At 38.8% G+C, this 25806-nt stretch overlaps 1 protein-coding gene across 1 annotated transcript in view; it reads right to left on the bottom strand.

The window, feature by feature from the left end:
• The window catches only part of LOC121870562, an 85974-nt gene extending 66087 nt beyond the window's left edge, over positions 1-19887 (bottom strand). The window contains exons 1-3 of the mRNA XM_042372393.1: positions 19832-19887; positions 17905-19292; positions 11083-11270 (exon numbers count right to left, since the gene is read on the bottom strand). Of these exons, the coding sequence (XP_042228327.1) occupies positions 11083-11270; positions 17905-19287 (1571 nt within the window). The 5' untranslated portion in view covers positions 19288-19292; positions 19832-19887. The remainder of the gene's footprint in view (positions 1-11082; positions 11271-17904; positions 19293-19831) is intronic.
• Between the last annotated feature and the right edge of the window lie 5919 nt (positions 19888-25806).

Below are 25806 nucleotides of genomic sequence, written 5' to 3'. Positions count from 1 at the left end.
AAGTGAGAAAATAAAGTCCAGTAAATTCCGACCGGTTACACACACATATATATATATATATATATATATATATATATATATATATATATATATATATATATATATATATATATAAATTAGAGTGGAATTTAAAAACATAGGTATAATGGGGGAGCAGCACAACCTGGGTTGTGCAGTAATAAGGTTGAACAAGAGGACAGAGCTTTCAGGATTATGTCTAGTTGGCAATTATGTGTATTGCAATGGTAATTACCTATTTATTTACATGATAATTTCCGATATAACGGATTTGGTGGTACAATAAAAGCAGGTACTGTAAATATAGTAAGTGTTACAAGAAATATTAATACTTCGACAATAGATATTTTTTTAGAGATGATTTAAAGGAAGGGAGCGTAGTCTTTGCTCGGATGGGTGGGGGTAAGTTGTTCCATACTTTCATACCATGATATTTTATGGAGGTCCGGGACTGAGAGGAGCGCATGGGGGTTGGTCTTAGCAGCTCTGGGTGCCTTAAGTTGTATCTCTGATTATTCCGGAACTGGAAGTAATTATTGTCAAGCAAGTGATTGATAGATTTGTAAACAAAGAGGGCACAGCAGTAAGTGTTAATATCTTCGAATTTTAAAAATTTCAATATAGCAAATTTTTCGTTTGTGTGATCTGTTTTTTTCAAGTAGGTCATTGTCCGTACAACTCTCTTTTGTGCAGTAACCAGAGATTGTGTTTTTGAAGAGCCAGAGGGCTCCCCCATAGTGTGTGACAGTGTATCAGGTGTTGGTAAACAAGATCATGATAGATTTCTTTCATTGCTGTGAGAATGAGTGACTGTCGAGTGTCATACATGATACCGCACTGTTTATTGATTTTACTGTGAATGGCTTGTATGTGGTTTCTCCAGTTAAGTTTCTCATCAACAATAACTCCGAGGAATTTAGTATTTTGTTCGCGTTTGAGGACTATATTACCAAGGTACAGGGGGTTCAAGTCTGGAGGTAAGTTATTTCTTCTGTGAAAGATCGTGTAGTGGGTTTTCTCAAGATTTAGGGTCAGTTTATTACGTATTACCCAGGTCCCGACTTAAGTTAATTCAGTGTTCATAATTCTCATCAAGGAATGGAGGTCTGAGTTGCTGGCATAAAGATTACTATCGTCTGCAAATAAGTTGTATTTTATGAGTGGGCTGGCGTGGACTATGTCGTTTATGTACAACAAAAACAGTACTGGACCGAGAATTGAACCTTGGGGGACTCCATACAAGATAGGCGAGGAGTCAGATTGGTGGTTATTATAACAGACATACTGCATCCTGTTGGACAGATATGAGGTAAACCAATTGTGGGACAGGCCCCTAACGCCGTAATGTTCAAGCTTTGAAAGGAGGATGGTATGCTCGACAGTATCGAAGGCTTTAGAGAGGTCCAAGAATATACCGACTGTGAACTGACTGTCATCAAAGGAATTTAAGATGTCATTAGTAAAGGATAGCAGAGCACTCTCAGTCGACCTTCTAGCTCTAAATCCAAACTGGGAGTCTGTAAATATGTCATTGGCATTGCAGAAGGAATTTAGTCTATTACATACTAGCTTTTCCAGTATCTTACTCAAGGCTGGGAGGACTGATATGGGGCGGTAGTTCTTGAAGAGACTTTTGTCCCCAGATTTTTTATATGCAGGGTGGACTTTAGCAATTTTCAGTTTATCAGGAAAGACACCACTAGTGAAGAAGGAGTTACAAATGTGGAGGAGAACAGGTGGTAATAAGTGGGCCACTTTTCTAATGATGCTCATTGGTATATTGTCTTCGCCTGCTGCTGCATCTTTGGACATTTTTGTGATGGCCAGTAATTCATCTGCTGTGACAGGGGATAAGAATAGTTCATTTTGCTGTTTGTTTTGCAGGTAGGCTCTAAATTCCTCATGGTGATCAGGGATGCTCTCTGCAAGATTTTTCCCAACATTAATAAAATATTCATTGAAGTGGAGTCAAGCATCGCTGGATTTACCTGATGCGCATTATCCCCGATATCGGACCACTCCTCCACCCTCTGGAAGAGTCCATTAAGGTCGAATTTATCTCAACACTAGTGAAAAACCCTTATTTTAACCACAGCAGAAAGGTCACTCCTTGCACGACCACCGAGATTGGGAGGAATGAGATTGACTGATCCAGAGGAACTTGCTGCCACCAAACATCAGAACTCTATCAAGCTCACGGCAGCCCTCACTGAGCACATACAAGCACAGAATGCAGAAGTCAGATGGATACCAACGAATTAAACAAGATTCGACGGTCCATTACGACAGAACGGCAGCACACCCAAAGTGATAAACTTCAACAACTGATGTTGCAATTGTCATAGAACTTGAAAAAAAAATAGCTATGGAGCAGTAAGTTGGCGCCTCGAACTAGCTAACAACGTTAACGACAAGGGCAAAATTTTTCAGCCTTAATAAACAAGTACTTACAGATGCCATTGCTGTAAGGTACGGTTGGCCAATAGAAGGTTTGCCTTCCCAATGCGTGTGTGGCTCATCCTACGACATCGGCCACGCTATGGTGTGTAAGAAAAGGGGCTTCGTATGTATAAATCATGACGAAGTAAGGGATCTCACAGAAAATATGTTGAAGGAAATCTGCTATGATGTCACGGTGGAATCGACCCTCCTCCCATTGGACGGTGAGAATTTCCATCACAGGACTTCAAACACATTCAATGAAGTACCGTGTGGACGTCAGTGCTCGAGGATTCTGGACGTGGGGACAGCGAGCCTTCTTTGAGATAAGGATTTTCGACCCCATGGGTGCATGTTACTGTAACCTACCTCTTGATCCTGCACACAGGAGGAATATAACTGACAAGAACAGGGCATAGGGTGAAAAATTCAGAATGTTGATCAAGGCAGCTTCACTCCTCTGGTATTCACAACCTCTGGCGTGATGGGACCAGTGCAAGATGTTTCTATGCAAGACTGGCGAAGGTGTAATCCGAACAGAAGCAGCAGGCCAGAAGTTACGTTACAGCCTGGTTGAGATGGTGACTGTCTTAGGTCTGCATTGCTTTACCTCAGTGAACAAGATCTTCGGCTCCAAAGCCGAAAACGATCACAGATATTGACTAAGAGGCAACAGTCACTGAATGCCGCATAGATCTGAGGCTCAACTAACTCAACACAGCTAGGATAGCTACTTTTGTATTAGGATATTTAATATTAAGGTTATAAAATGGCGGCGAAGGTGTGGCTATTGGTGGAGGCTGGAGGCCACGTTGAAAAAAGTTGTAGCTGTTGTTGTTGGTGGTGGTGTTATTGGTGGTGTTGTTGTTGTTGTTGTTGCTCTTGTAGTAGTAGTAGTAGTAGTAGCAGTTGTTGTTGTTGCTCTTGTAATAGTAGTAGTAATAGTAGTAGTAATAGAAGTAGTGGCGTGGCGCGGCGTGGGTGTAGTTGTGTGTCCTCCCTGATCTATAGTGATTTTGGAGGTTCATACTCGTTATGTGGGGGCAGGAATTTCACAGTGTGTCGGATATATCAGGTGCCTAAAAGAGAGCTCAGGTTCTCAACTAGCTCAGCAATGTTAATATTGTTATTATTATCCACACTGTATCTGTGCTTTTCTGGCTAAATATACTGTTTCAATTCTTCTGTTTCAATTCATTATCGGACCTCACCCAAATCATTGCCACCGAAGGTTCTTCTCATCCCTTACGGCATTAATTAAAAATTTTCCGTGTGTGTACCAGTGATCACCAGGTGAGTTGTAAGTATTTGGTGATGCCAGTGTAGGATAGGCCTACTTTAGCTGGTGAGGTCTCGTGACTTCGGCGCCTAAGGTCAGTAACAGTAGGCCAAATGTTCATGCCTGCTGCCGCCTCCCGCACGTAACGGCCACTCCGAGCAGTACCAGCCACGCTTTATAGCCGACCACTTGAGTCTTTATTACTATACTTTCATCAGTGCGATCATAGAACTAGTGATTATTCCTGCCATAGATATACTGTATAAGTAAGTGTTAGGTGTGACAATTCCTGCTCCCAGTGTATGTTGATGTTGTGTAGATTGTTGCCATCACCCCTCACGGGCGGCCTACACACCCACGCGCGCAAGTATGCCCCTACTACCGGACACAGCGGTCCAACCTGTCACTTCTCTGCCCCTTTCTCATAAGAACTAGTTTCCTCTGTATGAGACCAAAGCAGATGTCGGTGGCAGACAAAACTGTTGCCCGAAGTGTGGAGCATTATGCTGGGCAACTGCTTTTGTAGCATCTGTGCTAGCCAGAACCAAAATTGCACAAGCTGTGAATGTGCAACAAACAACCGACCATGTGTGAGGTGTAGAAAGGGCAACAATTGTCGGAATCCCCAGGGCAGGGAGCCGTCACAGGAGGACACATCGTCCGGACACCACCGCCAGAGGATATCCTGAATGATAGCAGTGAGTCTACTCAGATTGAAAATGTAGTGCCAATAAATGCTGTGAACCGGCCCTTCAACAGTTGATTCTTGCTGGGTTAAAGGGGTTGGAACATGTAAAAGTATATAGGGTTTTAGTAGGGAAACCCAACTGTCCTTTCTGTATTTATTAAGAAAATATATTATAGACAGTTCCAAGGCTATATTAAATAGTTCTTCTAAATACGTCCTGTTTGTGTGAGAGAGTGAGGAAGAATGCTCAAGCAGCCGGCTTCTATATGCTGACCTAACACTCTTAGGGCCGCGCCTCAAGGAACTTACCCTTCACGTGATGTGACCATGTCACCTCATAGCCAGTGGAGAGTTACAGGGGGTGATTTGAATATATAAACCCAATGTACTGCCCTGACATTTATATAAGAACTAAGGGGCTGAAACAGCTGTTCGAACATTAGCAGATGTCCACGAGGTGAATGACAGACAGCCACCATCATGTCGATGGCAAATGCGGATTTATGGGCTAAAGAAACTTAATCAGAAATTGTCAGGTGGTCGCCAGCTAACCTATTTGAACCACCCAAGTGTGCTGCCACCAAAGATATGATTCGGGAGATGACTCGTCTCTTAACCGAGTGCACTCAAGACCGCTTCTTTGCCCCATTAGGTCTTCAAATACTGGCAATAATACCCCATCTATTCTGTCAGAGGACACACGCAAGGACTAAGCACAAAGAAGAATGTAACAGCAATGAAGAGAAGATTGACAGTGTGGCAGAAAGGAGCCCTTGATGATCTCCTATGTGAAGCAAGAACATTGCAGGCGAGACTAAAATTCATAAGAGACGGAAAGCAGAACACCGATGTTGTTGCCAAAATGTTTGGAAACAAGATGCTGGTGGGAAATGTGTCTTTGGCGGTAAGATCTCTCACAGAAGAATCCTCTGGTGGTGTTCTTCCAATAAACAGAGAGACATTACAACAACTGAAGGAAAAACATCCCCTGCAAGTGAGGAGGAAGGAATCAGGTTCCAGGGTGACTATATCCCTCCAAATGCTGTCATGTTTGAGAAAATAACAGGTGGGATAGTGTGGAAAAAGGTACTGAAAACACAGGGAAGGGAAGGCCCTTCAGGCACTAACAAGTTTGGCGCTGTAGCAAGTGATTTCTGTAATGCCATTGCCTCCCTTGCAAGAATGCTAGCAACCTTGTGAGGTCATCACCTTCATACCATGACAGCCTGTAGCTTCATTCCCCTGAATAAGAATCCAGGATGTGGCCTATAGAGGTGGGGGGAATTGCTGAGGCGGATCATCGGAAAATGCATAATGGAGGTGGTAAATGATGATGTCAGGGCAGCTGCAGGGAACCTGCAAGTATGTGCTGGCCACCAGGCTGAAGGGGAAGCTGCCATGAGAACGATGTTTAAGCTGCGTGATTTTAAGGCAGTTCTCCTGGTTGACGCTTCCAAAGCATTCAACATAATCGAGCGCAAAGCTACACTGCACAACATCAAGATCAAGTGTCCAAGCTTTGCAATGTATGTTGAAAACACCTATAGGAACCCATCAGACCTCTATATAACAAGCTTTAAGATTCTAAGAGGAGATACCATCATGGAGTCAACCGAGGGAACACTGCAGGGGGACCCTATTGGAATGGCAATGTATACACTAGGCCTATCGGTGCTCCAACACCCAATAAAATTTGAAATAACCGAGGTCAAGCAAATGGCTTATGCTGACGACCTGATAACATCATATGGTCCACAAATAGGGTACCGCCCAAATACAAACAAGTACTTCCTCATTGTGAAGCCAGAACACTATGAACGGGCAGTGGAGGTGTTCCGTGGATGTGAGGTCAAAATAACAAAGTACGGCCAAAGACACCTAGGTGCAGTAATTGGCACGAAGGACTTGAAGGCCGAGTACGTAACGGGAAAGGTAAACAAGTGGGTCAGGGAAAGCCAAGCTCTGTCGGATATTGCTAAAATAGAGCCACATGCGGTTTTTGCGACATTTACCCAAGGAGTCAAGCATCGCTGGAGCTACCTGATGTGCACTATCCCTGATATCGGACTCCTCCTCCACCCTCTGGAAGAAGCTATCAGCGTCAATTTCATTCCCAAATTAGTGAAACATCTTCACTTAACCCCAGCAGAAAGATCACTCCTTGCACTACCACCGAGACTGGGAGGAATGGGATTGACCAATCCAGAGAAGATAGCTGCCACCGAACATCAAAACTCAGTTAAGCTCACGGCAGCCCTCACTGACCACATAATAGCTCAGAACGCAACAGGTGAGGTGGATACCAGCGAAGTAAACAAGATTCGACGGTTCATTACGACAGCACTGCTAAAGTAGCTATAGTGCAGGAGGTGAGCGCCTCGAACTGGTTAACTACATTACCGAAAAGGGCAAATTGTTTCAGTCTCAATAAACAAGAATTTACAGATGCCAATGCTCTATGGTACAGTAGGCCAGTAGAAGGTTTGCCCTCCCAATGCTTGTTTGGCTCTTCCTATGACGTCGATCACGCCATGGTGTGCAAGAAAAAGGGCTTCATATGCATGAAGCATGACGAAGTAAGGGATCTCACAGCAAATATTTTGAAGGAAATCTATCGTGATGTCAGGGTAGAACCGACCCTCCTTCCTTTGGACGGTGAGAAATTCCAACATAGGACTTCAAACACATCCAATGAAGCCCGTGTTGACGTTAGTGCTCGAGGTTTCTGGACGCGAGGACAGCGAGCCTTCTTCGACATCAGGATTTTTTATCCCATGGCAGCATGTTATTGTAGCTTAGCTCTCGATGCTGCACACAGGAGGAACGAGAACGACAAGATAAGGGCATATGGGGAGAGAATTCAAAACATTGATCAAGGCAGCTTCACTCCATTAGTGTTCACAACCTCTGGTGAGATGGGACCAAGTGCAAGATGCTTCTACGCCAGACTCGCGGAGGTAATATCCGAACAGAAGCAGCAGCCCAGAAGTTATGTTACAACCTGGATGAGATGTCGACTGTCCTTCTGTCTCCTTCGGTCGGCTTTGCTCTACCTCAGGGGAACGAGAATATCGGCCTCAAAGATGACAACAGTTGCAGATATTGACTATGAGGCTACAGTCACTGAATGCCGCATAGATCTGCAGCTCAACTAACTCAACACAGCTAGGATAGCTACTTATGTATTAGGATATTTAATATTAAGGTAATAAAATGCGAAGCGAATAAAAAGCGAAGCAATGGCTATTGGGGGAGGCTGGAGGCCATAAAAAAAAGTAGTAGTAGTTGTTGTTGTTGTTGTAGAAGAAGTAGTTGTTGTTGTTGTTGTTGTTGTAGTAGAAGTAGTTGTTGTTGTTCTAGTTGCAGTAGTAGTAGTAGTAGTATTTGTTGTTGTTGTTCTTGTCGCAGTAGTATTAGTTGTTGTTTTAGTCGTTTTTATCAGAACTGAATATGTCTCTCACTGGAGCTGGTGCGGTTGCTGTTGACGCTACGGCGCACACAGATGACAACGCAGCCCTTTTAATCAACCAGCCTCGCATTAAAATGAGATCATTGCCAATGTAGGGAGAGAGACAGATAGGAAAATGCATTATGTTGCTTATGTAGGGAAAGAGAAAAGGACGAAATGCATCATTATTTTTTTTTTAGGAGGGGGGACAAATGGTGCGAGTTGGGGGTAGGGAGTGGGGGGATGAGAGGGGTTGGGTTCTCCTAACTTTTCTGCTCGGCCAATATAGACCCGTTCCATTTGAGTTTACAACGAATAATTGAAATTGCACATTGGAAAAATGATCGGGAAAGATAATCTGTAAGCTATTAGACTCCGGGAATAGCAATGGTCGAAAAGCTATTGAGAAAACAGTTTGAAATGAGGCTTATTTTGCAGCCACCAGAATTGCACATTGAAATTTCCCTCCTGTTCAGTTTCCCTTTCATTAATAATTTGTTTCCGACATTTACCATCTGCGATAATCACTTGACATTTATACTGACCCGAACATTATTTTTTTTATTCCATGATTGTCATTTTTTCTCTATTTTTTTAATGGGTGAATATAATTGATTTAAGTATTTATTAGCCAGATTTTCCTATTCTTTTTTCAATGTTGTCTGTAATGTTTTTCCTAGTTTTTTGTATTGTTTTATCTGTTATTTTTACATAGTTATTTGAATAATTTGTATTGATATAAGCAATATTTTTTTGGTTTTAATGTTATTTGAATCTATTGTTTTATTTTATTTATTTATCTATCTTTTGACAAGTCGTTCAGTTATTTTATTGACAGACATTATATTCCTGGTTGTTCCATTCTCTTGTCCTCTGTCCCTCAACAATTTCATAAAAACTAATTTTTTCTTGTTATTTTTCTCTATTATAATACTGAACGACTTTTTTTCCTACTGATAACCTAACCTAACCTAACCTAACCTAACTTAATCTTCCATTCTAATTATTTCCTCTATCAAGAGTTTTTCCTTGATTTACTAACATGTCTTTTCCTTCAAAATTAAATTCTTATAACATTTACTTTTATTCTTTGTTTTCCTGATATATCTTGCCCAGGTAATTAAACCAGGTAATTAAACCAGGTAATTAACCCAGGTAATTAACCCAGGTAATTAAACCGGGTATCCTCATAAGGCTTCGTGTCAAGGAACATCAAATCACCTGGCATTATCCACGGTACATTCACTAGGTATTATCCACGATAGTATTTATACATGGTCACTTGTGTTTGATAACAGTATATGAGTAGATATTAAGTGGAAAATACCAGAATATATATAAAGGCGTGGTAAGACCGAGGAGGAAGTGGAGGTGATGATAATAAACAAGAGGCAGTGGAGAGAGTGATAATGAGGAAGTAGTGAAGATAATGATAATGGAGAGGCTATGAAGACAACGGTAATGAGGAGGTAGTGAAGTTGATGATAATGAGGAGGCAGTGAAGAAAACGATAGTAAGGGGGCAGTGAGGATGATGAGAATGAGAAGGTATTAAGCACGATGAAAATGGACAGAAAAATGAATAAACTTATTTTCCTTTATAAAGAATGAAACACTAAACCTCTTGCTTCACGAAACACGAAGCATCACTGACGCACCGAATCTCATACTTCCTAAGTGCGAAGCCAGAAGACGCCTCGCCCGGCCAACATGACCCAAGCTTAAGTGAACTCGTCCCCTTGGGCTAGTTGAAGACATCTCTAGTGTGTTGTGTTCATCTTACACCACCACAGGCTACTAGCATTAGTACAGTTTGTGGTGGTGGTGAATGTGGTGTAGTAGTGGTGATAGTTAGTGGTGGTGGGTGAGGTGGTGGTTAGTGTTGTGGTACGGGTGGTAATGGTGGTGGGTAAGATGGTGATGGTGAGGGTTATGGTGGTGGTGAGTGTTGTGGTGGTCTTGGTGGGGGTTGTGGTGATGGTGAAGAATAATTTTGGTGGTGGGTGAGGGGGAAGGGTATGGCTTGTAGGTTGTAGTGGTTATGATTGAAATGATGGTATGTGGTGGTTAGAGTGGTAGTGTGTAGTGGAGCTTGTGGTAGATGTTGTGGTGGAGGAGGGAAAAGGAGGGGAGTTGGAGAAATTTACAGAAAGGAACGGTGTTATGTCCCCACGAAGGCCCCGCCCCAGATAATGACATCACAACACAAACTCCTCCCCCAGTCTGTCATACAAAAATAAGCTTCACCTCAATGTGTGATATCTCTAAGCTCCTCACCACCCTAGTGATGCCATATCTAAGTCCTCTCCACACATTGGCGTTATGGATAAATCCCTCTTCCACCTAGTGACATCACCCCTGATCTCCTCCTCCATTTGATGACGAGTGCTGGAACCCTTTTCACGCTCTGAGATGTCACCTCTAAGCCCTCCCCACCTTTTGACATCATTCCTAAACTCACATTTTGATATTGATATATTGATATTGAAACAGTTTATTTAGCCTAAAGAACATAAACACAGAGTCGATAAAAATAATAATATTAACTTGGCTGAGTAGATGAGAGCCTGATATAAAGTATACCGTACATTTATCTCAAAAAAGTATTATGTAACATTTAGTAATCATCTGGAATCTGACATATAGCATAGTGGTAATAAGAACATATTAGAATGTTACCAAGGTTATCACTTCGATATTTTTTGTTTTACATTATACTATTAGTATATACTGTATATACTTTACAGTGGAATTGATATACATAAATATGATAAGGAAGGGAAGCAGTACAACATGGGTTGCATTAAGGTGGAACAAGAGGACAGAGCTGTCAGCATCATGTCAAGTTGGCAAATCTATTTATTGCAATGGTAATTTCTATCTACCTACATGACAATTTGTGATAAGACGGTTTTGGTAGTACACTAAAAGCAGGAAAATAAAGTAGGTATTACAAAAACTATTGTGACATCACCATTAAACCTTTCACCTTATGACATCTCTAAGCCTCTCCCCACGTTATGACGTCAACTCCAAGACACTCCCAACCTTGTGACGTCACCACTGAACCCCCTCCCCATCTTGTGACATCACCTCTAAACCCCTTCCCAGCTTGTGACGTCTTCTTGGACGCCCACCCACTTCCTCCCTCCTACAGGACGCCATAAAAACGCCTGAAGCCTCATTTTCATATTAGAAGAGTTTTACTTGCCTTAGTAGATTGGGATCGGATTCCCTGCCGCCATCGCAGCCACCTTTTTTGCCCATGCTGGCGATGAGATAGTCGGGCGATGAGGCGTCTCGGGACGACTTGAAGCTGTCCTCTGCTCCTGAAGTGGCCTCAGGAGGGACTGGGCTAAATAGTATTGTCTGATCTTGTAACCTGGCCGGCCTGAGTGCCTGGCGGGGGAAAAGGGATTAAACGTTTCAGGTGAAACTTTGGCCTATACTTTTGAGATAGAACTTAAAGACAATTAATTTAAACCAAACTAATCGAAATAAATATATATAGTACAAACACACACACACACACATATATATATATATATATATATATATATATATATATATATATATATATATATATATATATATATATATATATATATATATATATATATATGATTCGAACCCAAGATCTAATGATTGTGACCGAGAACATTTACAAAAACCTATTAGAGGTTCATGGCGCATAAAAGCTCGTTGAACAAGCTTTTGGCTGGCAAATACCAACCAGAGTCTAGGAATGCTTTTGGTGTCTGGTGGCCCAGAGAGTAAAGTTCGCATTCACAATCTCATAAGATCGTGGGTTCGAATCTGCTGGTAAACCTATATATATATATATATATATATATATATATATATATATATATATATATATATATATATATATATATATATATATATATATGCTGATAACTACAAGAAAACACGAAGTTCCCAAGCGCTTTCGTATAATTCACATCTTCAGGGGTGAGTACAGACGTCAGAGTTTGTATTCACCCCTGAAGATGTGAATTATCAGCATATACTTGGATCACGCGACGCACCTACAGTGATTTACTTTCATATATATATATATATATATATATATTAGGGTGTGTCATAGGAGGGAAGATCAGCTAAAACTAATGGCCCATCACTTTTTTGGTAGATTTTAGTGTATATAAACAGAAAATAATTTCAGTTTCAATATTTTGCAACCTTTTGCTAGGTAAATTTTAGCGTGAAATTTATCTAAAATCTAACGTACAGCTGCATTAGTGCATTACAATTAAATGGTGAACATTGCTTTCTGACTTCATTCTTTAACAACCCAACTAACAATATTTTTTTCTGTTTCAGATTCTGATGCATTTATAAGTTGATAATATTTGCGATGGCTGCTTGTGTCAGGACGAGGAACCAAAAATCCAGCCATCTCAGTCACTATCTTGGGTCTGGGAGAGAGCTCCTGAAGTCGGAGTTGCCTACATTGAGAGATGCTTTGAGATACGGTGTTTAAATCAGGCAAATCAGTGAAAAGAACCAAAGAACACACAAACAAAGACATTTATGATGATATACTGACCAAAGCTGTCTTAGCACAGTACACTATTGTAACGCTCAGTTCAAGCCTGCAGTCATAACAGTCAAAGATTAGTGGAGACTGCTCTGTAAATTGGGAAAAGAGCAAGAGATATCTCTCTTGGGAGAGGAAAACTTGCAATTAAGGACAGCTTTGCCAAGCAACTGGACCAGTTATTTGACATAATTACTTGCAAGTGCCCAATTGTTCTCTGTCCTGAGTTTGGATGCGATCGTGACTGTAAATCCGAGGCCCACATCTCCTGTATTTGCAAGGGTGAACTGAAGATTCCTGTGATCGAACTGGCATTTGTCAAAGCACAGAGAGAGAAGACTGGCAGATCAGCATCCTGGGACTTGGTCACAATTTTTGGTGATGCCATATGGCAGCAGGGTCTACCATTAGACAACACATTATGCTTCCAATATCTTCCCAGGTGGTAGTACCTCCCTGTTTGGTAGCTGCCTACTACCTACTACCAATCAGCCGTCTCATCTCGTGTGTTTTAATATTCCACGTATTATAATAATTGTATAATAAATTGTATTGTTAATTTTGCACACACAAACATGAATTCAATAAAAACAAATTCAGAAACATTAATCAAAACATATATGAACAGTAAATAAGTGTTGCTTTCATATTCTTATGTAAAGTAATGACGATATGTTTTCATGTGTGCGCATGCGCACTTACATACGCGATCTCTCTTTTTTTCTTTACCATTGTCGTTAGCTACTTCTATTGTTTCATATATTAACATTAAATAACATTACTTAAAACAACCATATTAATTTTACTACAGCTACAACCAAGGTCTTATTTTTTTCAATTTTATATGTAGAACCAGTCAGTCACTGGTTTTGTAATCAACGAAAAAAATGCTGTGTCATTTCCTCGTGTGTTTTAATATTCTACGTATTATATATATATATATATATATATATATATATATATATATATATATATATATATATATATATATATATATATATATATATATATATATATATATATATAAGGAAGGAAGAAACTACAGAAGTTCTAAGTAACAGTGTAATTCACATCTTCAGGGGTGAAATTTTGAACTGGGGTGGGATCAAGAATTACAGGAGGTCAAACAGCCCTCTCACTGAGATCCCGCACCTACAGTGTGCATATATATATATATATATATATATATATATATATATATATATATATATATATATATATATATATATATATATATATGGAAATAAATCACTGTAGGTGCGCATGATCCAGGTATATGCTGATAACCACAAAGAAAAAGAAAACACGAAGTTCCCAAGCGCTTTCGTGTAATTCACATCTTCAAGGGTGAGTACAGGGGTGAGTAGGGTCATTACCTATACTTGACCTCTGTGTACTTGATCTCACCCTCCTCTGTATATATAACTTGTTCTGCACTTCTACTTTAGTTTGTACTCACCCCTGAAGATGTGAATTACACAGAAATAGTCACGTGGTCTAGTCACTTGTGCTGCGCTATTGCAGTATAACAAGTAAGTCTCATTCAATCTCACACAGGATTTAGATAGGGCAGTGATAAAGTTAACTAGAGCTAACAGTGAGTTCATTTCAGGGTTTCGCCAGAACCCACTTGACTGCGAGAGATTGACTGCCGTTTGAGACTGCCGTTGATGATTGAGGGTGGCGATTGTCGCCATTGGACCGATCAGTGTAGGCCTGTCACTGTTTAGCGGGGTATCAAAGGATCTCTTGAGGGAATCTAGCCGTCTGGGTGCCCAGCTGACGACAGGACGATCGTTGGGGTCATCAGCTCTCCTCTACCTCGGCTCACAATACCACATGTTTCAAGCAGATTAGTGAAACCCTCTTGCTAACGGGAAGCTAAAGCTTCTCTCAACTGTACAAGGTCTGATTGGCTCACTCCCTTCCGCTTTATGGATGTACCGGGGGGGTAAAGTGAAGCTAGCTGAGTGATACAGGGTCGCACACTGGGGCCAAGAGTCAGTGGGGTTTAGAGGTACACTTTCCAAGGTGGAGAAAGGCTGATTTGGGCCTTCAACTACGGGTGCCTGTTGGTTGTGCCTAAAACGACTACGGAGTGCAGGTGGAATCTGTGTGTGTGTTAGGTTAGGGAGCATGGTTCACGGGTATTGGACTCAGTAACGTCTTTATAATAGTGACAATATTTTTGTGTGTAGTTAATACTAGTTTTTCAGTTACTAATGTATGCTGTGTGCATTTAAAATTTCTTTATAGTTTCAATCTCAGATATAACCTTTGTTCCCCAGAGTAGTGTTTAAGTTAGGTTAGGAAGTGTGCATCTGTTGGTGTAACATAATTATATTGAGTGCCCTAAAGGCCTATTCATTGTAGAGTATTTAATTTCTTATTTTTTAATACCATTTCCTCAGTGGTGGATATTATTCTGTGAAAACCCTTAAGGCCTGCATCTGTTGGTGTAACATAATTATATAGAGTGCCCTTTAGGCCTATTCATGGTGGAATTAATAATTTCTTATTTTTATACCACTTCCGCAGTGGTGGATATTATTCTGTGAAAACCCTTAAGGCCTGTTTCATGTGTGCAAGCAACATTTCTTACTACTTTAAATTTATTGTTGCCTGAGTTTCTAATAATTTCAATATCATGTATGACTTTTATTTCTCAGAGTAGTGTTTTAAGTTCAAGTTAAGAGGTGCGCATATTGGTGCACCATTATTTGATTGTGTTTGTAGTTGGAGGGAATATAAGTGTCTAAAATTTACAGTGTGTCTCATTCATCCCAGTCACAGACGCTATCCTTCCACAGGTCACGGACAATTCATTTTGTTAGTAAATTTAAGTGCTCTTGTGCTGGTTTGGGATTTCTCACTAAGGGGCGCTTCCACTGCCATTACCATCTAAAAATCTTTAATAAACCCCAAGTCAAGTGAGAAAATAAAGTCCAGTAAATTCCGACCGGTTACATATATATATATATATATATATATATATATATATATATATATATATATATATATATATATATATATATATATATATATATATATATATATATATATATATATATATATATATATATATATATATATATATATATATATATATATATATATATATATATATATATATATATATATAAATCTATAGAAACGTGGATGCAGATAAATCTTGATAAAATCACACGGGAAAATGGAAACAGCAGATTGCATAGCTTTCGTCTTTAATTGCGACATCTTCCAGGAAGCGGCACCAGTTGCACTCTGAGATGTGAGCAAGACAGCAAATTTATATATATATATATATATATATATATATATATATATATATACATTATATATATACATGTATTCTTGTATATATTTATATATATATATATATATATATATATATATATATATATATATATATATATATATATATATACACTAGTAGGAACGCCGCCCTCTGGGTGGCTCATTTGCTAGGCCACGGTAGGACGCCACCCTCCGGGAGGCTCCATATTGTCTCACTATTCAGTCCCCAAAACTTCTTCTACCATCAGTAGTTCATTAACGGTGTATGTAAGTTCCACCATGTTTTTCACTACAACGGTACAGCAAAGTATATTTTTTTTTAGCATTGAACTGTTATTATTTTATTGTCTAATCCTCACTACATATAACATCATCCATCATCACTACATATAACACCATCCATCATCACTACATATAACACCATCCATCATCACTACATATAACACCATCCATCATCACTACAACAGCATCCATCATCACTACATATAACACCATCCATCATCACTACATATAACATCATCCATCATCACTACATATCCACCATCCATCATCTACATAACACCACCCATATAACACCATCCATCATCACTACATATAACACCATCATCACTACATATAACACCATCCATCATCACTACATATAACACCATCCATCATCACTACATATAACACCATCCATCATCACTACATATAACACCATCCATCATCACTACATATAACACCATCCATCATCACTACATATAACACCATCCATCATCACTACATATAACATTATCCATCATCACTACATATAACACCATCCATCATCACTACATATAACACCATCCATCATCACTACATATAACACCACCATCCATCATCACTACATATAACACCATCCATCATCACTACATATAACACCATCCACCATCACTACATATAACATTGTCCATCATCACTACATATAACACCATACATCATCACTACATATAACACCATCCATCATCACTACATATAACATCATCCATCATCACTACATAATATAACACCATCCATCATCACTACATATTAGGGTGGTCCAAAATATCACATATTTGTATACGTTTTCTCCACAAGGTTTATTTTTGTCCATTAGGTACAAAATGCATCCCAGAAAAAAATTGGATCATTTAAAGCATATTTAGAGGTCAATCCAATGTCCTCTTTTTTTCCATTTAGTACGTAATAAGGATTTTTCGGGGCTAGATAAACACATTATAAACACATTGTCTTTATTCAGCAAAATACAATTATAAGTTTTACAAATTACAAACTAAATAACTCTAGAACACCAATACACATTCTTTATTTGTATCCCTTCATCATAGCAGCTTTGCTTGCCGTTGGTAACTTCTTGCGATGAGCTGCAACAACCTGTAAAAGGTACTGCTTTTGGTCCTCATTTTGCGTTATAGACTCATTATAACGCTGTATGAGAGCAATTGCCCTCTCTGCGCTGTCATTCACCACCTTCATATTTATCGCACGATCTCTCATTGTGATAAACACTTCATCGTCTTTCCATGTTTTGGGATCCTTACTCAAGAACAGTTGTGCTCTTTCTTTGCCATCTAGTGTAAGAACATCAAAAATATCTAATGTACGCTCAGTAACAAATGAGGCCACATTACTGATAGGAGTTTCATCAGATAGGACAATACGCCTTGAAAAGTCCTGTTTCTTTGGGCACTGGAAGTTTTGTACCATATTCTTCTTGGTTTCAGTATCGATCCTGTCATCAAATAAGCTTAGACCGATAAGATGTTCTGATAGATACCAGAGATGTCGGCTAATTGCTGCTTGTGCTGCGTGTGCAACTTTCTCATGAGGATATTCCTTTAAAACCTTCATTAGCTGCAAATCATTGAATGGAGCTCGAACAGCCATTGGTGCTTCATGCCAGAATCTCACATACATTATGCTCACAAACAAAGCCAGTTGTGTGATATTGTTTTCTTCCCGTGTTGATAATGTGAATTGATGTTTGAACAGATAGATTTTGAGAGCATAGATTCCTTTTGCCATCCATCTTGCATGGTGTGTAGGACCAGGAACTCGAAAGGAAACCTTACTACTTGGCAGTCCACCAAGAAACAAAAGAGCTAGTTCTAGAAACTCCCTATAATCATCTCGTGGCTGATTATCCTGCAGGGCTACTGGCAAATATTCAAGCAACTCCTTCCTTAGAATTTGAAGCATTGGGTCCTCAAACATGCTTTCTGGTGCTGGAATGAAGTCATTGAGCGAAATGGACCTCCACTGCTTTTTGAAGCGCTTAAACAGAATAGTCTCAAGACTTCCAGTTGACCCACAGATCAAACTGAAGACATCGCTTAGCATAATTTCTAGCACATGGTGTCTGCATGCTATCCAAACAAGTTCCTGTTCCAGTTCATCTTCAATGCGGACACATGCTCCACGATGTAATCCTGTATTGGAAGCAGTAGTATCAAATACAAGTCCTTTAACCAATTTCTCAACATTCCATGATTTAATTGCTTCCAAACATGCTTCGGCCTGTGCTTCTCCAGTTTCTCTCTCTTTTTTGGGTACTCCTAGCAGCTTCTCTTGTCCATTAAATGTCACCACAATGGCAATGCGACTAGCAGTTGTGTTCTGTACGTCAGGAAGGAGTTTTCCGTCCCAATGTAGGAGAAGAGGTTCATCTGGAGAAAATGATTTTCGGTCTGTTTCAGCTGCTTGCTTACGCCCACTTGCTCTGTACCTTCGAATCGTACTCCTAGAAAACGACATGTCTGCAATATCGTGTCCAAGAGCTTGTGCTACAGCCCCAGCTACAAACACAGCATTTCTGTCTGATAAATTGGTACGGTCCATGGCTTCAATGACTACTGGTGACTTGATAATATCAGTTTTTCTAGAACGCTTCAAAGGAGGTGCTCCAGACGAAGATGGAATAGGAGCTGATGGCTGATACTCTTCTTCTGATGATGACGATGAAGAAGAAGGATCGTAGTGGAAAGCTTGTCCTGTTTTATTAAATTCTTCCCTTGCTTCATATCTAGCCTTTGCCATGGACTCTTTTTCCTTTCTCTGTTGCCTCCTGGTTTCAAGTGAAGCTAATTCTTTATCAATACTAGCCATGCTACATGACTGAACACTTTCCCGCTGCATAGTGAGGAATTTCTTGTCCTCCAAATTAACCATTGTCATCATTGCATCTTTCGTGGCAATATCAAATAGCTTCTCAATATCAGCTTGGAACACTTGTTCTTTCATTATGTCACTCTCACGCTGTCTATTCCGGTTAACTTTGAGCATCTGGTACTGATGATATAACTTTGAAAGCTTACGGGCACAAGAATCTACCCGTTGTGTTGGGATATGAGCATGATCCCAAACTTCCTTAACTTTCAGACATGCTTTGTTTAAACTCACGGTAATGGTTTGTGCCTCATTTATGTGAAAATGTTGCACCATTAGTAGGGCATCTTTACTTGTAGGCAGCCTTGACATGGATAAACTTCCTGATGAATTGCCCAGGAGCCAGAACCTCGGATGTGATCTCGTTGTAGCCATTGTACCTGAGTGAGAAAGAGAGAGTTAGCTGATTAATTATCTCGCACAAATGAAAGAAACTTTAAAATACTCATTACCAATACACAAACAAAGAAAATGAAACAAGGCGAATATCATTGGCAGGAAAATCCAATAGCTGCCATCTGTGAACATGATCATCCACTCAAGTGTACTGATACTCTACATATGAAATTTATATAGAAAATTTGTAGCAACAAACAAAAGGATATGGATATGTTTTTCTTACACTTATGAGAGTAAAATAAGTGTTTCTTGAATTTAAAACTATGGAATGTTTACTATGGAATGCTTCATTTACAGCACAAATGATTCAGTTGTAACCCATAGCAACCAAACAAACATTTGTAAACAAATATACAAGATCAATAACAAGAAAATGATATTGATAAAAAAAGAAAATACCCTATATTCAATAGTACATAGTGTTGGTGACAATCTACTAACTCATTATTTACAAATATATATACCATAAATGAAAACAAAAAGAACCAATAACACAATGTTAGACTTTGCAAATACACACCTTCTCCTGCAGAGGTTGTAACTCAACTGAGGAGCTGCCAAAGTGGCTCAGACCTGAGCACTCACTGGAACCAGATCAGTGTTGCCAACATCCTTACAAAATCTGTAACTAAGTCTAATTATTTCTCACAGGTAATAATTGCCTGCCATTCATATGCCATGACACAAGATGGAAACCTGCATAATATACTATTTAGATTGATAATGAAATAATTGTAGAACTGATGAGATATAAATGAAATAAGTAACTTCATCTGATTAATGGTAACCCTTGTCTGTGTTTCCTGTTTCAACCTGTCATTGTCAGTCCCTATGACTCAATACTTGACTCTTTGCCCTTTCCAAATAGGCAACTAGGCTATATACATTGAAATATACCCAATATAATGTGTTGTGTATATTAAGACTGTATCATGCGGACAAGAAAATTCAGTCCTACACTACAAGTATAATATGCAAAATGGATTGACCTCTAAATGTTAATGAATATGGATAAAATTTTACAGACCTTATCTATGAACCAAATGGACAATTTTAAGGCTTGTGGAGGCAATATATTACTACTTATATTTTTAACCATATAGTTTTGGACCACCCTAATATATATATATATAATCAACGACCTCACCAGCAAGGAATCGAACCCTCGACCTACTGGGTGTGACTAGGGAACGCTTACCGGCTAGGCCACAAGGACACTAAAAGCAGTTCTAGACTCTGTTATATTTCACACAAAGCCTGTTCATCGAGCTGATGGCGCCGTGAACCTCAATGGGAAACTGCCCGTGCCTCTTATGTGGTGTCAGTAGCATTTTACCGAATCCAGCTTGTATGAAACGCGAGGTACATATATATACTTCATTTTTAGTCCATATAACACGCGAACTTTGAACATATAATCAACGACCTCACCAGCAAGGAATCGAACCCTCGACCTACTGGGTGTGACTAGGGAACGCTTACCGGCTAGGCCACAAGGACACTAAAAGCAGTTCTAGACTCTGTTATATTTCACACAAAGCCTGTTCATCGAGCTGATGGCGCCGTGAACCTCATTGGGAAACTGCCCGTGCCTCTTATGTGGTGTCAGTAGCATTTTACCGAATCCAGCTGGTATGAAACGCGAGGTACATATATATACTTCATTTATATGTTCATATCACGGGTGTTATATGGACTAAAAATGAAGTATATATATGTACCTCGCGTTTCATACCAGCTGGATTCGGTAAAATGCTACTGACACCACATAAGAGGCACGGGCAGTTTCCCATTGAGGTTCACGGCGCCATCAGCTCGATGAACAGGCTTTGTGTGAAATATAACAGAGTCTAGAATTGCTTTTAGTGTCCTTGTGGCCTAGCCGGTAAGCGTTCCCTAGTCACACCCAGTAGGTCGAGGGTTCGATTCCTTGCTGGTGAGGTCGTTGATTATATGTTCAAAGTCCGCGTGTTATATGGACTAAAAATGAAGTATATATATATATATATATATATAGCCTCCCTTTTTCGCAAAACAAGTTTATAAATTTAAGAAAATATTTGCAGTGTGTTTAATATATTACAGTATATTATAAATAAATAAATAAATAATCAAATAAATGGTAAATCTATTTCAAGTAAATGGAAAAATTTTACTCACACCGACGTTAGTTCCAGTTAAATAACAGACGCTTAAGTGAGTCACTAGTGTATACAGTAGCTACTGTACACCGGCCTGTAAAATTTGATGCCAATACTTGAAGGGAATTGGCCTTATTTTTAATAACCAACCATAAATAAATGCAAAAATGAAAAAAGATCAAAGGTGAGAAACAATATACTGTATGTATGTTGTGTTGTCAAAGTAAGAGAAACAATTGAAACTCTGCAAGTGTGTGTAAATGAGGCAGAAAGATAGATCAGCAACTTAAGATTTGGTCAGAATTTTCGTGATGCCATATGAAAGTAGGGTCTACCATTAGACAATACTGTACATTATGCTTCCAATATCTTCCCAGGCGAAAATATCTCCCTGTTTGGTAGCTGCCTACTACCTAAACAACTTTTAGTAGTATCACTTTGATACTACATGATAAATTAGACAAACAATGAAAATAAACAAACAAAAGTTATTTACCAAGACCTTCTCTCTGACAGAAGGTAAGAGATGGAGGGGAGATAAGAAGGCTATTTATAGCCGTCTTTGTGTCTGAAGCACTATAAATAATTCATTTAAAATTTATTTTTTACATAGAATATTCAGTACATGACTGTGATTATAAAATATTGTGAAATTAGTATATTATATATATATATATATATATATATATATATATATATATATATATATATATATATATATATATATATATATATATATATATATATATATGTATGTATATATATATATATATATATATATATATATATATGTATATACTGATTACCACAAGGAAAAAGAAAACACGAAGTTCAAGTTTCGTGTAATTCACATCTTCAGGGTGAGTACAAACTAAGGAGAAATACATAACAAGGCATATATATTCAGTAGAGGAGGGTGAGATCAAGTCCCTAGGGACAGTGAGTGTCCACAATGGTCCGGTCACGAGGCAGTGACCTTTAATCTTCATAAGTAGTCAGGTCAGAGGGTAAGATGACCCAACCTACTCACATGGTTACAAATCTTCTTAATTACGAAATTATACAGTTTGTACATACCATTACTCAAATTCATGTTGACGGGTTCGGTATGTTTAATGAGACTGTGTTCTATAATGTTCCTACTGTCAATTAAATTATAAGGTAATATTGAGGAGGCATTATCCCAGTCAATGCAATGCTTATTATCCCTCAAATGAACAAACAGAGCATTGGATTCCTGGCCTGTCCTAACACTATATTTATGTTGTTTAAGTCTAGTTACAAGATCTTTACCTGTCTGGCCTAAGTAAAACATATTACATTCCTTGCAAGGAACTGTATAAATGCAACCAATTGTATGAATTACACGAAAGGCTTGGGAACTTCGTGTTTTTTCCTGTGGTTATCAGCATATACCTGGATCACGCACCGACAGTGATTTACTTGCATATATATATACATACATATATATATATATATATATATATATATATATATATATATATTATTTTTTTATATATATATATATATATATATATATATATATATATATATATATATATATATATATATATATATATATATATATATATATATATATATGCTGATAACCACAAGGTAAAAAGAATACACGAAGTTCCCAAGCGCTTTCGTGTAATTCGCATCTTCAGGGGTGAATACAGACTAAGGAGAAATACATAACAAGGCAAATATATATACAGTAGAGAAGGGTGACATCAACATCACCTGAGACGTGAGCGTTCTGATCTTCAAGCTAAGATAGACCACAAATTGGCACTCCTTATTAGAAATAGTGATTGGACTAAGGATGCCAATCACAACTGTGTAGTGAATCTCTCCTCTAAACAACTAGACAATGATACCTAGTGTGCCCTCGGTGTGCCAGAGCATTTTGCACTTTGGAGAAATTCAGTAATTTGACAAGTGAAGAAGTGAACATGTGTAAAGGTATTGTGTATGCATCTATGTCTAAGCCTTGTGTTCTAAACTGTCCAGAAAGATTCACCAAAGGAATCCAAGCCCTTAAGAAAAATAAGGATCTACATGTCACTAAAGCAGATAAAGCCAACACAGTAGTGATTTTAAACAAAGATGATTATATTTCTAAAATGAATGACCTTTTATGTGATGCTGCAACATATTCTAAGCTCATAAATAATCCTTTCAACACAGTTAACACCCAGTTCAACAAAAAACTTAAGTCTCTATTGAGAGGCAAAGCTACTCTCATTAAACATTTTACTGCAACGTCCTCTCCACTGCCATACATGTACGGTTTAACCAAGACGCGCAAGCCGAGTAACCCAGCAAGACCCATCATTAGCTCAGTTGGGTCAAGCTCTTATAAATTATCTAAATGGTTAGTTTATTTACTAAATCCCCTAGTTGGCAACATTTCTAACTCTAATATTAAGAATAATATGGATCTGGTTGATAAACTCAATAAGTTACACATTAATTATGATTTTAAACTGGTAAGTTTTGATATAACATCACTCTTTACAAAGGTTCCAGTTGATGATTTACTGGAGTTCCTCATAGATTCCCTGGACAATATTTCATGGCAATGGGCAATCCGCTTTCACCAGTATTAAGCAACTTATATATAGAATTCTTTGAAAAGAAACTATTAAGTAATATTTTACCACCTTCAGCAGTCTGGTTTAGATATGTAGATGATGTATTATGTCTCTGGCCATGTAATGAGAACCTAAAAGCTTTTCTGCCGCAACTTAAGAACTTAACCCCCTCGATCAAATTCACTGTGGAATTAGAGCATGACCGCGCCACAAGGACACAGGGTGTCCTTGTGGTGCGGTTGGTAGCATTTCCTGGTCACAAGCATAAGAACATAAGAACAGAATGGAGGAAACTGCAGCGGGCCTATTGGCCCATACTGGGCAGTCACATTTACACCCAACCCCTATTGCTCATATATCCATCCAACATAAGTTTGAAGCTATCCAGCGTATTCGAGTTAATGATGATATTTGGTAACTTGTTCCAGTCGTCCACTGCTCTATTTCCTAACAAATGTTTACCTATTTCGCGCCTAAATCTAAATTTGTCTAATTTAAAACCATTGTTACAAGTTCGCTCCTGGTTGGAAAGTTTGAGTACCTTTGTAATGTCCCCTTTGTTTAGCTCTGATTTCCATTTATACACCTCAATCATGTCGCCCCTCACTCTACGTCTCTCGAGGGAGTGCAAATTAAGATGCTTTAACCTGTCTCTATATTCAAGGTTCCTAATGCCCGGGATTAGTCTTGTCATTCTCCTCTGAATTCTTTCCAAGGATTCTATATCCATTCTGTAATACGGTGACCAGAATTGAACTGCGTAATCCAAGTGAGGTCTCACAAGTGCAAGATATAGTTTTAAGATGACCTCGCTAGTCTTGTAACTAACACTCCTTTGTATGAACCCAAGTACTTTAATAGCTTTGTTTCAAGCAAATACACACTGTTTACTTGGCTTAAGATTCTTACTAATCATTACTCCTAAATCTCTCTCGTTGTTCATCTGTTATCTTGTTTCCCTGTTTACATCTCCTATACTGAGTACTTTACATTTGTCCACATTAAATTTCATCTGCCATTTTTCAGACCATTCGAAAAATTTGTTTTGATCTTCCTGTAGTTTTGCGGAGTTCTCGTCAGATTTAATTACACGTCCTATTTTAGTGTCATCAGCAAATTTACTTATGTTGCTTTCTACGCCGATATCTATGTCGTTTATGTATATAATAAATAATAATGGTCCAAGTACTGAGCCTTGCGGAACTCCACTAGTGACGTTGCTCCAATGGGATTTAGTGCTGTTAATGCTTACTCGCTGTTTTCTGTCCTGTAACCACGCCCTAATCCATTTTAGAATATCACCTTTAATGCCATGAGCCTCCACTTTTCTTATTAATCTTTTTCATGGGGGACTCTGTCGAAGGCTTTGCTAAAGTCGAGATATACCACATCATAATTGTGCCCTTCATCCACTGATTAGAAAACTGATGAAAAGAATGTTAATACATTAGTTAGACATGAACACCCGCTTGCGAAGCCATGTTGGGAATCATTGATCAACTTATGCTTCTCCAGGTGATTTCGAATAGAGTTTGAAATGATTGCTTCCACTAATTTGCCTACAATTGATGTTAGACTGATTGGATGGTAGTTAGAGGATAGTGATTCTGGTACCACACCTGTTTTTAAGGACATGTTAAACAACTTTGCTGAGGGTATACTAAGCTCTTCCTTACATTCCTTTAATACTCTGGCAAATATCTCATCGGGACCAGGTGACTTATTAGGCTTTAGTTTGTCTATTTGCTTACTAA

This window comes from Homarus americanus, unplaced genomic scaffold (assembly GCF_018991925.1).
Source record: "Homarus americanus isolate GMGI-L3 unplaced genomic scaffold, GMGI_Hamer_2.0 scaffold56333, whole genome shotgun sequence".
NCBI classification, from domain to species: Eukaryota; Metazoa; Arthropoda; class Malacostraca; order Decapoda; family Nephropidae; genus Homarus; species Homarus americanus.
The sequence above is the reverse complement of the archived record's forward strand: the minus strand, read 5'-3'. Positions and strand labels throughout refer to the sequence as shown.